General features: G+C 40.5%; 1 protein-coding gene across 1 annotated transcript; it reads left to right on the plus strand.

The window, feature by feature from the left end:
• The first annotated feature begins 5,330 nt into the window (after positions 1-5,330).
• Positions 5,331-16,001, plus strand: LOC145488204 (solute carrier family 22 member 15-like). The gene is made up of 9 exons (XM_081467022.1): positions 5,331-6,107; positions 7,542-7,729; positions 8,565-8,804; positions 9,362-9,577; positions 11,279-11,413; positions 11,808-11,932; positions 12,469-12,577; positions 13,117-13,189; positions 14,655-16,001. The coding sequence occupies exons 1-9, from the start codon at positions 5,832-5,834 to the stop codon at positions 14,838-14,840; spliced, it is 1,548 nt and encodes a 515-aa protein (XP_081323148.1). The 5' UTR covers positions 5,331-5,831; the 3' UTR covers positions 14,841-16,001.
• The last annotated feature ends 1,791 nt before the right edge of the window (positions 16,002-17,792 follow it).

The following is a 17,792-nucleotide window of genomic DNA, read 5'->3' on the forward strand; positions in this document are numbered from 1 at the left end:
TGAAACAATATAAATTACTGGGAGTACGAACTATGATAGAATTACAACAGAAACCACGACTCGAGCGGTTTTCTTTTGAGTGTCGAAAAATATGATTGGTTTTGCATCAACTACGCTACACGATTGGCTTAAAAAACTCGCGCCACTTTTTCATCCTATCAGAAGTAAATCAAGACCAATCGTGACTCTCCCGTACTCGTTTTCCCGCGCTTTCTGTGTCAGTTATCACTTCGAGTTTTGATTGGTTCACTGTATTGTGTGTGTCCTGTGTGACTGGTAAATACTATAAATTTGGTTTTGCGACACTCAGTTGAAAACTGCTCTGAAGAAAAAAAAGCAGTACTAAAGTAATTGAGATGAAGTCTCTTGTTACCTTCCCCAATCTCAACGTACAATTTATTAGTTTGACCATTTTAAATTATGTTTGTATAGGTAATCATACGGTTTCAAGTTCAGTTTGGAATTAATTTGCATGAGTGAGTTTTTCCAAAAGCTGAAATTGCACGAGCCGCTTCGGCGAGTGAAGTTGCAGCTTTTTGAAAAAATCACAACTCGTAAAAATATACAGCGATACTACACACCAAAACATCTGATAAGATATATGAATTGCATTGCACGTAACTCACGCAACTTTCCCGCACTTCTCATGACGGCTACTGATTACATTTTTCCTGGACTTACCGCCAGCCATATGTCTTCCCTTCCTTGCAGCCGATTGTATCAAGTTTTTTTTCCCCACACCTTTACGGTTACCATTTTTGATTTGAGCTTTAATTCCTTTGTTTGTTAGTTCTGTCATAGTGTTATCTAAACACCCTCTTGTTTTCAGGTTCGTGAACTTCATGGTGTATCATGGCGTAAGTCTAAGGCACCTGTGTTAGGCGGCAACATGTACCTCAACTTCTTTCTCATAAGTGTGCTCGAAATTCCAGCCAATTACGCTACCATTTTCTGCAATAAAAGGTACGTGGATGCTACTGATTGAGCTGTACTTTCATTTGGTGTTTAGTTTTTATTATTCTGATCTGTTCAACAAAAAGTCTTTGGATAAAACCGTAAGGTGTGACCATTCAAATGAAAGCTATTGAGCAGTACTTTCATGTGGTACTGTTTATTATGCTGTGTAAGGTGGTTCTATCTTTGAGTCTTTGGATAAAACCCTAATGCGTGATCATTCAAATGAAAGCTATTGAACGGAGTACTTTGTTACTTAATGCTGTAACATTTTGTTATGACACAGTTGCTGGATCAGTAAAACCTTTAGTCTGTGACAATTCCAGTAGAAGTTATTTATTTGTAAACTTGTAGTGACATTCCAAACATCGTCAAATAGGAGTTAACTACTTTGTTCTTTTTTCTTGAGTGCTTGAAACGCAATCGTTAGTTAGATTTTGTTGAACTGCTGATATCACGTGTTATCAAAAGGTGCAGAAATGGTGGCCCAGAATAAAATTGAGGTCTTCTTTACTAATCGTCTTTTGCTTTGAATGAAAATTCCATCATCATGCAGGTTCGGGCGAAAGAAAACTGTTATTTTTCCCATGATCCTTGCTGCGCTTGCCTCGATGGGAGCAGAACTGCTGACCACAAATAACGACGATAAAGGTAGAATTATTGAGTGCGTGACTTTAACTCTAATAACTTCTGATAAACAATTTTTTTTGTAAACCATCTAAACCTTCACGAATAGCTTACATGGCCGAGTTCCGTTCTGTCGACTGCAATCTGAACGCGTAAATATTTCTTTCGATGGAAGCAAAAGAATTGCAACGTTAATCCGTCTTGCCCGTTCAACTAAAACATTAATATTCTTTATACAGGGGGTGGGGACATATAGCGATCTATACGTAATCTTGGAACTTGATCGCTTTCAAGGCCACAAAGTGAATCCTTAGTTAATGGATGCCACACCCTGACGCGCTCCTAAAATGCACGTTTCTGTTTTGCTGCAAATTTCTGGCTGGCAGAATCACCATGGCCTTGTTAGCCAAGTTTTTCATCACAGTCTCGTTTGACGCCATTTACGTCTTCTCCGCGGAGTTGTTTCCAGCTGTTGTTAGGTATGCTGATATCTTACGATTGACAATTGTCTAGACTATGGTGGTAAAATTTGTCTGATCTACTGCAAGTTGTTAAAGGAAACCAACTGATAACAGGGTTTTTTTTTTCCTTTCGCTTTTTTTCCTTTCGAAACACTGGCATGGGCACAAGTTCAGGAGTGGGACGAATTGAATCATTTTCCTCCTCTTACACCATTTGGTTGGTGAGTCTGAAAAGTTTGTAATGCCCTGTAATTTTGATCGTTGGCTCGTATTTTTGTAAAAACCTCAGTTTTAGAATCTGTGCGTTTCGTAACATGATTCAGTAAAGTTTTACCTTACCTACCTATCTTCACTAATCCTATGCACACGCGCGTGTCTCAGTGTGTCACGCTTAAAAATTCTTGCTGGTGGGTAGAGCTTTTCGGCATTATTTCAACACATCAACATGCTTATTTAAACATATATCCTAATTAACAGATGTCCGACAAGTTGGTTAATAGTAGAAACTAATACCACTTACAATCCTTGCTTTGATTGACAGACCCGAGTCCGTCCTCTTTTGCCCTATGGAATCATGGGTCTTGGTGCATTTATGGCAGCCGTGCTGTGTATTTCACTTCCGGAGACTAAAGACCAGCCTACAGCTGAAGTCGTGAGCGACACAGGAAGTGACGTCATAGTCAACGAAGGCAAAGAAGAACAAGAAGGAAAAACAGAGTTTACCTCAAGGCTGTAACTGAAGCAAACTGGTAGCGCTGCAAATAAAAAAGTCAACCAGTTACCATGTTTATAGATTGGTATTTAAGTGATTTTACGTTGTATCCCTATGTGCTTGGAGGTGAATGTTTTATGATGAGGTCTATCTCCCAAGTATACGAACAGCTTCGCATCGAAGTTAGTTGGCGTTGGACGTTTTAGCAAGTGATTGTGCTAATGAATAAAATGTGTTTTTCATTTACGACTATTAACCCTTTACCCCCAAGGCGAACGGCAGTTTTTCCCAAATCGGCAAATAAAGACACTCTGCCTGTGTACAATATACCATTTGAAAGCCACTGATCAGTTTATTTAAGAATTTACATTAGCAGCTATGAAGGAGGTAGACATTTTGAGAGAAATTGCTTTAAAATGCGAAAATGAACGACTTCAAAAATATACCAACCTTCTACTATATTAAGTATACCCCTAAACTATAGCTTATTTAGCAGGTCTTAGTGCATAGCTTAATATGAAACAAGTCTTGCATTCCATTTGCACCCCAAAAAAGGAACTAAAAGCTTGTGGGGTTGGTCAACCAAGCCTTCTTAGATATAGGAGGGTGTCACAATTTTATGACTTTATGACTTCACAAGACAATTTTTGTGGAAAAACTTTATAGAAATCTATCAAATATTCACAAAGTTATGACGTTGTGTGCCAATTGGCACTCTTGGGGAGTAATTTTAGCCGAAAATTATGTTAATGCACATCCTTGCACTTGACGGGATATTGTGCATTTTTCAGTTCACCCTGCATGAACTCTGTTGCGCGTTTACAATCGACATGGCACTCTCGACTAAGCTTGCTGCTTTCGTTGTCATGTTCCTGTGCTGCATCGAAGCTTGTTCGTATAATTCTGATTGCTCAGACGAAATCACTTCTGATGTTCAATGTTGTAATGGCCATTGCACCGGCAAACACTCTCAATGTTATTCACTCGTGCCGATATTGAGTCTTACCTTTCTTGCTGTGGGTGTTGTTATTATTTGCATCATCGGTTGCTGCAGTTGTTATCCTTTCTGTCCAGGCTTCAGACAATACCGATCACATTCCATGCGCACTTATATCATCGAAGGTCGACTGTTGTATCAGCAGCTCACCTCGGATCCTTCTACAACAGACATGGCTGAAGCTTCCTCCGGTTTTTTCTACCCACAGTTTGTTCGGTTCCATCATGGATACCCGATGCATCAGCCTATTTATGGGCACCCTAACCCTTACCCGTTAAGGCAGCCCGGAGATCACTGGTGACATAGGGCAACAAACGTGGGACAACTTACTGTGCCTCCTATGACAGGACAGCTCGCAGAGTGAGGTAAACGATCGTATGAACACAAAAAGGCCGGATAATTTAAAATACGAAATACCTGTCATATGAAATTGCTGCAGTCGAGAAAAAAAACAAGAAGTTAGCAGTGGGAAGGACTAATTCTCCTCGAGCTGCAAGACACTCTAATCAATTTGGACTATCTATATGGGAAGGTTGAAACATTACATTCGATAAGCAAGTCAAATTTGCAACAGAGTTGTTAATATTGAAAGTTTATCAGCAAACAAGCTTCACACAAGAGGTCGAATTTATTGCACGGAATATATAACAGTCTACAATGCTTAGTAGTCTTTTGATTGGATGGTTTGCAAGAAAATTGATTGAAACACGATTCTTTGACTGAGCATTCAGTAGGAACTCTAGTGGAAGAAAGGGCTCCACAGTAATCTTCCGTGGAGCAAGGTTTGAGTTTTCGATGTCATATCAGAGAAATATGTCAAAGAGTTGCTTCAGATCAATAACGCTTTAAGGATTGATGCAGTATTTTTTATTTTTTGCCTTTCAAGTGACTGGTCAAACCATCCCCATTTTGCCGGAGCTCATTTTCTGTACGAATAAACTGATCTTTTACTGATTCTCGTTTGCAGTTTAAGGGTTTTATCACTAGTTTACTTGTGTAAGCGTGTTGTGCATGTGATATCAGTGACACTTTCCAAAATGTAGGATAACGTCCATAGGGTTGTTAACCTGACCACGCTGTGTAAAACCGTTACTGAGTTCTAAGGTTACGAATTCGACCATTTTAGAATTTGTGTCCAAATCAGGGTTAACTCTGTTTTTACGACTGGGAAGGTTCAGTGGTCCAGAGGGAAAACAATATAAAAGAAAATCGCTGTGTTCTTTTGGGGTGGGGTATTTGACAATATATAACACGATTCATTGATGTTGTTGATGGTAAATATTAAGTCTCCCTTGTGAAAATTTTGTCGCTTCTATGGTTAAATAATATGTAAAAGAATTTTTCTTGGCACAGCGGAAACTGAATAGGCTTTTGTCGATTGTGGTCGTATGGGACGCAAACTCATTTGTATTAAACGGACACGAGCCGATGACAATAGCGTTTAGTTGCATGTCTTACATATCATCTGCAGCTATTCTTCAGAATCAGCAAAACGCTCCCGAGGGATTGAAGCTCTCTGTACGACATTGTTAGCTGCTGAACTATCTGAACTGGAACCAATTGCTCGACATCACCGAGCCGTACGCGCGGGGTCTGAGACCAAGTCCACAGGCGAGACCGGCCGGAGCCAAATTTGAGAAACATACGGAAAAAGTAAAAGAAGTACTGTATATTCAAAACGAAGTTACGTTGCTTTTTCATTTCGTGAAAATCAAAACAGCCAGATTATGCTAACAGAGCTAAATTTAGACAAAAGTTAAATTAACATTATGCCCGGTTTGCTAAATTATGTCAAGAATTTAATGCTAGTATAATTTTTGAAAACTTCCGAAGAGATCTTTGGTATTTCGTTAAAAGTTTTTGGTGAGGTATAACAAACAGGCTGAGATTCATTGTCGTGTAAAGAAAAATCCTTTGTTTGTGTTTTGCGAACAGAAATAATTTCGAAGATTGAAGGCTTCAGAGTCCGTCACAAACTGGTCCAATACCCCTGTCACGCGTCACGCATTGCGTTACGTGACAGGGTAAGGGCCATATCAGACCTGGTAGAGGTCGAGACGTCGTTGGTAAACCTTCTGTGATGGATACAGACGAAATCCTGGAAGAGATTGGAAGCTTTGGATTCTTTCAAAAGCGAAATTCTTTACTTCTTGGTCTTATTATTTTCGTGCTGACTTTCCAAACGGTTTCAATGGTGTTCATTGGCGGTGAACCAACATGGCGTTGTGCAGTAAACAGCTCGGTTTGCACACGGAATGGCACGATCAGTTTCGACGATAGCTATTATAACTCAAGGTGCAACATGAGTTCTGATGACTGGGAATTTACAACTGAGTTTACATCTATAGTCACTGAGGTGGGTCGTTTTAACACTGTTAATAGTGCCTTCATGCTGAGCTTGTTTAGTTGGCCCATCAGTAACAATATTTATATGCGTGATGATGAATTGTATTTTGAATGACACAGTGGAAGCAGTTTTGGAAAAATGTGGCCCTGTCCAGTATTCTCATAGGCGTACGGGCACCTTCGGACTTGGGGAGAATAGCGCTCAGGTTAGCCTGAGCTCTCGGCAACGGAAATGAAACACGATATTCCATCTCTGCAAAATGCAACTGCAGACGTCGATCAGTAGACTGCAGACTGCGTGGCCGGGTCTGCATGCAGTCTGCAAATCTAAACCGCGCAAACTGCGCTCAACAGATGCCAGCGATCGGCAGATCAGCAGCAGACCACTGCACAGAGGGCCATTCAAGTGTTTCAAAATCGGTCAGTGTAAAACGCAGACTGCTGACTGCAGACCGGGGATAAAATGCAGACTGAGGGTAAAATGTAGACTGAGGGTAAAATGCAGACTGGGGGTAAAATGCAGACTGAGGGTAAAATGCAGATTGAGGGTAAAATGCAGATTGAGGGTAAAATGTAGACTGAGGGTAAAATGCAGACTGGGGGTAAAATGCAGACTGAGGGTAAAATGCAGATTGAGGGTAAAATGCAGACTGAGGGTAAAATGTAGACTGAGGGTAAAATGCAGACTGGGGGTAAAATGCAGACTGAGGGTAAAATGCAGATTGAGGGTAAAATGCAGATTGAGGGTAAAATGCAGACTGAGGGTAAAATGCAGACTGAGGGTAAAATGCAGACTGAGGGGAAAATGCAGATTGAGGGTAAAATGCAGACTGAGGGTAAAATGCAGACTGAGGGTAAAATGAAGACTGAGGGTAAAATGAAGACTGAGGGTGAAATGAAGACTGAGGGTAAAATGAAGACTGAGGGTGAAATGTGGATTGAGGGTAAAATGTAGACTGAGGGTGAAATGTGGATTGAGGGTAAAATGTAGACTACAGACTCTAGAATTTTTAACTTTGACTTTTTGTTTCTGTTTCCATTATTGATAGCTAACAGTAAACAGGCCAACTGGCATGGAGCATTATTTAGGCTAATCTGAGTGACATTCATGCAGTCTAACAGGTCAGAGTGATATTCAGGTTAACCTGAGTGCAGACTTTCACTGTGATTAGATTGATTATAACCCTGTTTACAGTTACACTCAATAATGGATTTGTCTGTAGACTGCCTGCAGTCTGAATTTTATCCTTGGTCTGCAGTCTCCATTTTACCCTCTGTCTGCATTTTATCCCCAGTCTGCAGTCTGCCTTGTACACTGACTGGTTTCAAAATGGATTATGCATGAACGTGTGACAAAAGGCGGACTCTAATTGACACGAGCGTTTATCATCTAATAAATAAGTCACTGATTTGCAATAATTGTGACCAATTGTTACATTTTTAGTGGAACCTGGTTTGTGGGAAGGAATACTATGCAAGTCTGTCTCAATCAGTGCTGTTTATTGGATGGATTCCGGGAGCTTTTATTATTGGACGACTGTCAGACAAGTTTGGTCGTAAGCGTGTTTTATTCCCTGCTATCTTTGGGGTTGCTGTTGCTTCATTTGCAAGCTCATTTGTTTCTGTGTTGTGGTAAATGATACTTCCATTTTATATCCTTAATAATCAGTTGAAGTCCACCCCATGTTAATCAATGGTAGCTTTAGTTTTACTCAGTTTTACAATTGGGAAGCAGATGAAGAAAATTCATTTTCTCTTCATTGAATACCTTGGTCAACCTTTACTGATATAATTTTGGACTATTTGTTTTTGGAGAGGGAAGGGACAGGATGGATTATTCTTCAATCAAGCTTCATGAATATAAGGACATCAAAAGAGATCAGAAAAATTGGGTGGGGCGTGCAGCCCATCTCCCAAAACCCTTATTCTATCAATTTTAAGGCCAAATCTGTGATTTTCCCTACCCTCATTAGGACCTGATCAAACATTTGATACCCTATTTAAAACCTAACCCTTCAATCAATGCCCTATTTCAGACCTGCCTTATAATATTTATTAGTTCCATAGTTCAGACCGATGTTAAAAGGGAGTCACCCCCTGGGAAGTAGGCGAAGTCTGCATTGTAGCATGAAGGGAAGAGGAGTATTTCTACTCCCTCCCGGACGGGATGCTAGTCCATCACAGGGTCATACCCCAGCATTAAATTTGCCGGTACTTGTTTATATTTTATACACCTGGGGGAGAGAGGAGCTATGAGAATAACGTGTCTTGCCAAGGACACAATGCACTGACCCTGGCCAGTTAGGCTTGAAGCAGGACTGCACGATTCATAGTCCAGCACGTCTCTCACTAGCAGAGTATTTATACAGTAATTGATTAGTAGTAATTATAATTATTGGGTAATAATATTATTTAATATATATTCTCTGAGACAAAGGGAGTCACTTGTTTTGTGTTTGTTGTTTAGGTTGTTTCTGACACTACGAGGAATAGCAGGTTTCTTTCAAGGAGGAGTTTACATCACTCTTTATGTGTTTGTGACAGAATTTGTTGGACCAAAAGATCGAGGTTTTTCTGGGACTTTAGTGTGGATATTTTACACGTCGTCACTCATGGTGCTGAGTGGATTAGCTTATGGGATAAGGAATTGGAGAACTTTGTCAATTGTCATTTCAGCCCCTGCATTTCCTTTGCTGATTTTTTGGAGGTGAGCCATAAAATTTGATTTTTCAAGTATTAAATCATTCCAAGGTTACAAGTTTAGGATGCAAGGGTTGATCCAGGGGGATCTGAGTATCTCATATGCTGTTAATTTTTTGCCTTAATATCCTGCAAGAATAAATGATTTTCCTAGATACTTGATTGTCCTGTTTTATCTGGTCTATTAATATCCCATATTCCATTACATTACCTCCCCATTACTTTTTCACCTAAATACCCCATATTCCGAAAACCCCTAATAGGGCCTCTGTTAGGGGGCTGAAGGGGTCATGAGACTTGTGCCATAGGAAATTGTTAAATTTGTGGCACAGGAAGGCTGGCACTTTTAAGACAGGTAGGTTGGTAATTGTTTTCATGTGAAATGTGACAATATGTAATAGGTCTGTAATTGTTCCATTAATTTTGTACTCAGTCGAAAATATCTCGGGTTACACAAAAAAACACATTTTGTGGAAATGCATTCCAGGGCGACAACAATTGTAGCTTCTTTTGTCTTATTTGGATCTGTGCATTTTTTATTCAGTGACTCTTATACTCTTCAAGGTGGGTTCCAGAATCCTGTCGATGGCTGATAGTTCACGGGAAAGCCGGTGAGGCTGAGAAGGTGTTATCATCAATTGCTAGCTTGAATAAAAAACAGCTACCAGGTGATAAACTTTCACTGGAACACAATGAGGAAGCCATGAAAGAAGGCGGATTTTTTGATCTGCTTTGTACCAGAAAACAGCTTCTCAAGACCCTGATTCTTTGGTTTGCATGGTAAGAGTTGTTGATTTAATCATCTGTAAGCTTGTTTTATGGTTCGATCTCCTCCAGTCAGATAGGCTCTAAGCTCAACATACACATTAGAATGCTCTCTCAGAGGGGTGGGTTAGGGTAAAACTAACATTTCCCCCCGGGTAAAAAATATTACTCCTAGTTGATTAATAATATTTTTATTAATTATGGAACCCACCAATATTATTAGATAACCACCTATACTGCTAGCAGCTGCTTTTTTTCTGTATGGGTCACTTAGGGACTGGTCAAAAAGTAGGGCGGGGGGTGGGCTGGAGCATTTGAAAATGTCAGGTGGTTAGAAAACACATGACCCACCCCTTCCATTTGACACAAAACTGAGTGACCCACCTGTAAATGAAGGTTGAAAGTAACATTACCCACACCCTATAGACCCTTTTCATAAATGGCTGCCAATTTAAAATTCTTTTGTATGCATATAAATTAGCCTTACTAACCTCATTTCAGAGTAAAAATTCTTTTGAACTACCAACTTCAAAATGAAGTTAGTAATGCTAATTTAATACTTGCAAAAAAATGTATAATTGGCTGCCATTTATGAAAGTGGTCTATAAAACATGACATTTTTGGTTGCATAATGCAACAAAATAGCATTTTGTGTAAGTAATTGTGTCATCACTTACGTTTTAGAACAATACAAAATCATCTAAAACTAATATTTTTTACTTTCTTTTACTCTTGCAACTTTATGTCATGTCAGTAAACTCTAAAAAACAACCTTAAACTATGCACACTTGGCCTCCAGCCTGTTATGCGTGGAACAGTGATCCATCTAGAAAAAGGCTGTAGTGAGTCTTGGGACTCACACAGCCTGCAAGCTACGGGTCCCAGGCCCAAGATTGTGAGTCCCAGATCTCTGAACATGTGTCCTGTACCCTTGGGGACAAATACCATGTAGACACAAGTTGGCCATTTGGTGTTCTTGAAGACCAGCATGTTGAAAGAGTGCTGTATTTTTAAAATGTCTGCCCTGGCCTACTCCTTGCTCAATCCATTAGACTTCTTAACCTTTGTACAGATTTTACAATATATGAAATTGTGATCTCTCTTGTACACCAGCCAAGTGTACGTTTTCAACCACAGCTCAAAAAGTTTTCATCCTTTGGAACTGCAAGGAGTTACCTCTGTTGTTGATTGTGTCAAATGTGTGCCAATTCCTGGTATAAAACCGGATGACCTACCCCTATGGGTAGATGAAAATTGAACGACCCACCCCTTACAAAGGACTCAAAAACTGATGACCCACCCCCTCTCTGCTCAGCCCACCCCCCCCAATACTTTTTGACCAGTCCCTTAGACAAGTGTTTAGCCATTGCGAATGCAAAAGGGTGGTATGGCCAAGAGGTGCCACGCCCATGTCTTGTCCCGTTCCCCTTTAGGCTAAAATATCTCACCCCTGCTGAATTTTGAGAGAAAAACAGACTGAGTCTTATAAACTCCAGTCTGAATAAAACTTTACTGATGACCTTTATCTAATATCTTGTCATAACACAATATGCTTTAAACAAATGAGAAATAAGTCACTAGACAAATCTATCAGATCAATAGGAAAGGATATTTCTCTCGACTAATGCGCCGCCAAATTCTCTGAGGACTCACATTTGAAGAATGAAGGAGAATAAAATGGAACTTAGACTGTTTATTTTAAACCTCCTTTTTTAGGTTTACTAATTCCATGGTTTATTATGGAGTACTGCTGAGTGTTGGAGTGCTTGGTGGCAGTCTCTATCTGAATTTTTTTCTTACAAGTGCCATTGATATTCCCAGCAACTTTTTTGTGATCTGGTTCATGAGTTGGTAAGTGTGGAAATCGCGGTCCATAAGCCAGTCAGGTAGCTGCCAGTCAGTCAGGTGGTGGGTTAGTCATTTAGGTGACCAGCTGGACACCCAAACAGCCAGCCAGCGCCACAGTCAAGAAGACAGCTTGACAGTCAGTCAGTCATGATCATCAGTCCGTCAGTCCGTCAGTCCGTCAGTCCGTCCGTCCGTCCGTCGGTCCGTCCGTCAGTCAAGCATTTGGTCAGTCGAAGTGCCCATCACAAGCAAAGAAAAGCTGCGAATACGTGTACACACGTATGTGACTGTCACAGTGCATTAGCTGACTACTTTTACAGTAATTACAGACTCCATACTCACTTTCTAGGTGAAAGCTGTTAATTTGTTTGATTTTTTTTTATTATTATTTCTGTAGGCAAAAAAGATTTTTGTGTCACAATTTTTACGGCAGGAAGAGAGCTTTGACTCTTTGTATGTCTCTGGCAGCAATCTTCTGTGTCATTGTGTCTGTTAGTCCCCCAGCTTCTGACTCAGACAAAGGTATGATCAAGACGTTGTCGATATAGTTGAGCTTCACTGCAAACTTTCAAGTTTGTCCATGTTCCATGCATTCTATTTCCACCCCTGCCATGGTCAGTCATTTTCGCTTCCTAAAGGCTTCCACTGAAAAAAAGAATCCCGCATCCCGCCACTGCTTTTGACTCAATCCTGCCATCCCGCCCCAGTCAGAATATTTATCTCGCTCTCGCCCGGTTAGAGTCGCATTTCGCGTATCGTAAGTAAACGTGTGATTTTCCTTTTTTTATCCTACACCCCGCCGTCCATTTAAAACTATCCCGCATCCCGTCTGTCAAAATTAACAAATCCCGTTCCCGCCGAAATATTTGTATCCCGCATCTCAACACTAAAGGCCCTGTCATCCCGTGTCCCGCCTTCATTTTTCTCTCATCCCGCATTCCGCCAAACCCTCAATCATTCACATTGCCCTTATAAAATGTCAGTAATTACAATCTCTTACTTCAGTGCGTCATCAATTCAAGTCTCTGTTGTATAATGTCGGTCTGTTTTCCTTCCAGGTGCCACAGCTCTTCGTGTCATTTTCGCAGTTCTTGGGAAGTTCTGCATAAACGCATCGTTCAGTACAATCTATGTGTTCTCAACAGAACTTCTTCCAACAGTCATCAGGTTGGTTAGCAGATTTTATTTTAATTTTTCTCTGAATATTAAGGCCTAGTCCAGACGTCGTGCTACTGCCGTGCGGAACTCAAATGAATTTGGCCAGGCAGTGGCATGACAAAGAACGGTACTGGTTTGAAACGTTAAATTCAATTCAATCACGCCCAAGATCGAAAGAAGTTTGCTTTGCTGAAGACCATTTTAAAGGCTAGAAAACAACGGCAACTGATGTAGCAGGCTAGGAATTCAGTTCGGCATTGCAAGAGAACGCTGTTGAAAGCCACGTCGCGCTACTGCCTTGCGGTACGTCAAGGCCTGCCGTGCTAAGGAGTCGTGCCGAACTTAATTCAGCCTTCCAAACTGATTGGTGTCAAACGCCCATGCTACTGCCTTGCTTAAGTCAAATTTAATTCTTATCTTTAGTTTGGCACGGCAGTAGCACGACGTTTGGAACTGGCCTTAGGTATGTTGTATGTGGATCTGATTCCGTTTGGTTAACTTGTTAGGCAATGGAGGAAGCTCAAAATTTTCTTTTTTTTTTTTCCTAGGAACGTCGGAATGGGAAGCATGGCGGCGTTTGATCAAACCGGTGCCAGTATTGCTCCGTTTGTTGTTTTACTGGTGAGGGATTGATCGTTTACTTATAGCTACGGTGCACCTTTACGAAAAAACAAAATTGTGAAGATTAGCTTGGAAAGAAATGGCGGTCTCAGTTCTCTTCGGCGTTTTTCCTGCGAGGAACTGTGGAATAGAGGGACTGCCGCACGGAGTTTTTAGTCCGTAGTTGAGCGCGGTGCTGGGACTTAGGCGCGTCCACACTACGCCGGAGAAATTTAAAAACGCAGCTTTATTTCTACGGTTAGGCTTACCGTCCACACTAATCCGTCACGAAAACGGAGCTTTACGAAAACGTTCTTCAAACCGGAGGAATTTAAAAACGCCGGCTTTTCGTTCTCGTATGGACGGAAAACATTTTGTACACGGAGCTTTTCGAATTAAACGAAGGCGTCATGACAGTCGTGTCATTTCTCTGCCCGAGTTTTCCATAAACACAAATCCGAGATGACCAGTTATTGTTGCGTTTTTAAATTCCTCCGGAGTGGTGTAGACAGAGAACATTTGATGCGTTCTCAGAGTGAAGCCTCCGTTTTCAAATTCCTCCGGCGTAGTGTGGACGGAAAACATTTGATGCGTTTTCAGAGTGAAACCTCTGTTTTCAAATTCCTCCGGCGTAGTGTGGACGGAAAACATTTGATGCGTTTTCAGAGTGAAACCTCGGTTTTCAAATTCCTCCAGCGTTGTGTGGACGGAAAACATTTGATGCGTTTTCAGAGTGAAGCCTCCGTTTTCAAATTCCTCCGGCGTAGTGTGGACGGAAAACATTTGATGCGTTTTCAGAGTGAAACCTCGGTTTTCAAATCCCTCCAGCGTAGTGTGGACGGAAAACATTTGATGCGTTTCCAGAGTGAAGCCTCCGTTTTCAAATTCCTCCGGCGTAGTGTGGACGGAAAACATTTGATGCGTTTTCAGAGTGAAACCTCTGTTTTCAAATCCCTCCAGCGTAGTGTGGACGGAAAACATTTGATGCGTTTTCAGAGTGAAGCCTCCGTTTTCAAATTCCCCCGGCGTAGTGTGGACGGAAAACATTTGATGCGTTTTCAGAGTGAAACCTCTGTTTTCAAATCCCTCCAGCGTAGTGTGGACGGAAAACATTTGATGCGTTTTCAGAGTGAAGCCTCCGTTTTCAAATTCCTCCAGCGTAGTGTGGACGGAAAACATTTGATGCGTTTTCAGAGTGAAGCCTCCGTTTTCAAATTCCTCTGGCGCAGTGTGGACGGAGCCTTAGTTAGCCGCTGAAGTTTTGAGGATCAGTCCTTCGTCGGAGCAAATGAAGAGAATTGTTTTTTTTTTGTTGTTTTTTTTTTTGTAATATGGGAGTCTGGAGTTGCACTATTTTATGAAACACGAAAAGCAGTGAAATAATTAGGTTCCAGGCTAAAATTTCCCAAGTGTTTACCGTCCTTGGATAAGCTCCGCTAAACTGTTTAAAGTTTGTCCCGTAAATTTTTGCTATGATTTCTTTCAGGACAAAACCCACCCGGTAATTCCATTTGCTGTGATGAGTGGCTTCGCATTTATCGCCGGATGTTTATGTGGCATTCTTCCTGAGACTCTCGGACGACCAACACTCGAAACATTGGAGGACGCGTCTGATGAAAGGCCTCAACACAAACCCGCCGGCATTGAAGAACCTCTTACGCCATCTCTTTGAACGCCAGGGGTGTTCTGTTGATCCCAGGGATATTCTAAAAGATGACAGATCTTATCGAAGTCCGCAACTCAGATCTACTGGCCTTGAAGAACCTCCCCCCCAGCTTACCTTCTGTCTGAACCCCAGGGGTATTCTCTTGATCCAGGGATATTTTCAATTTATCGCTAATGGAGACATAAGGTGATTGATCATATCGAAGTCCGCAACGCAAATCTACTGGAAAATAACCCAACCCCAGTTTACCTTCTCTCTGAACTCCAGGGGTATTCTCTTGATCCAGGGATATTTTCAATATATCACTAATGGAGACATAAGGTGAAGGATCATATCGAGGGCGCAACTCAAATCTACTGGCCTTGAAGAACCTCTTACCTTATCTGTCTGAACCCCAGGGGTATTCTTTTTGGTCTCAGGAACATTTCAAGAGACATTAGATTACAGGTCTGATCGAACAAGAACTTCTTATCTCATCTTTTTAAACCATACGGGTATTTTCTTTAAAAACCTAGAGTAATTCACTCCTCATTCTTTCTCTATACAGGGTTGCGACTCAGTCGTATGTTTTTTAAACGATAATTTTTTTCACATCCTTGTAAATGTGATTCTTCTGGAGAAAGGCAAGGAAAAGGTGGAGAGGACACCCTTGGCAGTTGCTTGACCAGCTTTTGTGTATAATACATGCAGCTATGCGTGTTTTTATTGTTGTTGTAATTGGTTTTAAACCATTGGATAATGGAAGGGCCAAATCCGAAAGAAGGAAGTGTTTTTTGTAAAAAAAAAGAAAAAAAAAAAAAAAAAAAAAAAACCATTCCAATACGTCAAAGTGGAATAATTGTAAGCTATTCTTCTAGCGGGAAGATAAATTAAATTTTCAACAACTGGCTGGTAAAACTTTAAATTTTACTGGAAGATAATTTTAGAAACATTTGCACACCTAAGCAGCCGCAATGTTTATCTACTCTTCGAGCACTACTGTTTAGATTTTAAAAACCCTGTTTCCAAGTTAAACGATCTTTGCCCACATAATTTTTTTCGCTATCTCATGCACCAGAAGCATATCACCTAGGTGATATGCTTCTGCATGCACACATGGCAATAGAAACTGTTGCATGAAATCAGTATCGGCAGTTGTAAACAGTTATCATAATTAAAGTGTTACTGAACTGGCTCGTTTGGTTCTTATTCATATTCTTATTCATAATTTTTCCTTGTGTACGATAGCTGATTTAAGGTTGTTCCCCAGTATTGCATTGCGCATCCCTTCTGCGCATAATTTCACGCGTGATTAGCGCGCGCGCATTACAAAATGGCGGCTTTTTCTTTACAGCTGGACCTCGCCATAGAGGTAAATCGTCATTTTCTCGCAAACGAGTATGGTGACCTATCATTTTTTTCTGTTGTTTTGAATTGAGTAATAAATTTCTCTGTGTTAAATAAATATGGACCAATTCTCAGTGTAGAACAAAACGCAATCGTCGGTAACGTCAATTTAGCAAGCAATCGTAACTACAATCATGGTGCTATTATAAGGATTTATATGGGTATATACAAGGTGCTTTTGCTCCTAAACGAACATGGGGACCTCTCATTTTTATTTCAAAATTTAAGTTCCTATAATGTAAACAAAAATCTCAGTGCAGGTTCTATTTCAGCGGAATGACCTTAGGGTCATTCCCCAGTATTACATTGCGCATCCTTACTGCGCATAATTTATGGCGTCATTAGCGCGCGTTCGTGCACGCGCACATTGAAAACATGGCGGATTTGCCTTGATATTGAGTTCTGTCGGTTGAAATATGGCTATAGCTCACTAAAGAGCTCGGACACCCCAAATTTTTTTCCAGTCATTTTAATCAACTAATCATTAGCTTTTCGTGAGAAAAGACTGATCTGATTTCTATGTTTGAAAATTGAATAAATAAGAAGAATAGCAACTGCACTGTAGTCTCTTCTATTTTGCAGTTTGATAACCGTGGCAAGCAATTTGGTTCCAATATTTTAACAAAGTTTCAGCTGTCTGTCAAAATCAAACTTAAAAAGTTTATTTGTGTCCGACACAGATATTGACTGTAGTTTAAGGCGTGTTTTCATGAGTCCGGGCTCACAAAGAGTTTACCATAACTTGGAATGCGTTCTTGTAATAAGCATTAAATAACGCTAAAATGGGACATTTTCAATGCCTCACTGCTCCTTAACGAGAATGGGCACCCCCCTTTTTTATTTTATAATTTTTGCAGTTTTATTTCAGGGGAATTACCTTAATAACTTCTTAAATTTGCTAATTGCACAACGACCGTAATGTATACAATAATAAAAACAAAAAAAAAAAAATTGAATGTGAATTGGGCCGTTCGATCAGCAAGTGTCTTTTGCTTTGGGTATTGTAAGGGCGTGGTTGATTTTAATTTTCTGCAAGCCGGAGTCTGATAAGGAGAAATTTAAAATAGCATGCGTACTTGACGCGATTCGCGAGTGAGTGATTTTTTGGGCAGCGGAGTCGCTATTTTACTTCCGAGAGGAAATAAAATTTATTTCCGCGAGATTTGCGTAGTTTATTTCTCGTAGTGGGGTTTGCTTATAGCTCCAGGGCAGTAGTATAGTTCTTCTAATTGACTGAAGCGCGAGGATCCGTATGAAATCAATTCGAAAATATAAACTATTTAAGCCCTCCATATCCTGTTGTAAGGGTTTGCTGAGAACTTTCGTCCAGGTAAAAATGATATCGAGGCTGAAATTTCCGAAATTTTAAGAATAGTTTAAGAGCCGTACCCGAGGCTGAGATTTTGAAGAGGGTATAATTTTTTGTTTGGAAACTTTGTAAATACAATACAATACAAGTGCTTTTAAATAAACCGTATAAAATTCTTCCTTTCTCTAAACGGCAAAACTAGCCACTGAAAGCAACAAAAACAGCACTAGCCGTATGTTCGATGCTAAGAAGTTACCAGGCTT

This window comes from Orbicella franksi, chromosome 5 (genome assembly GCF_964199315.1).
Source record: "Orbicella franksi chromosome 5, jaOrbFran1.1, whole genome shotgun sequence".
Lineage (NCBI taxonomy): Eukaryota > Metazoa > Cnidaria > Anthozoa > Scleractinia > Merulinidae > Orbicella > Orbicella franksi.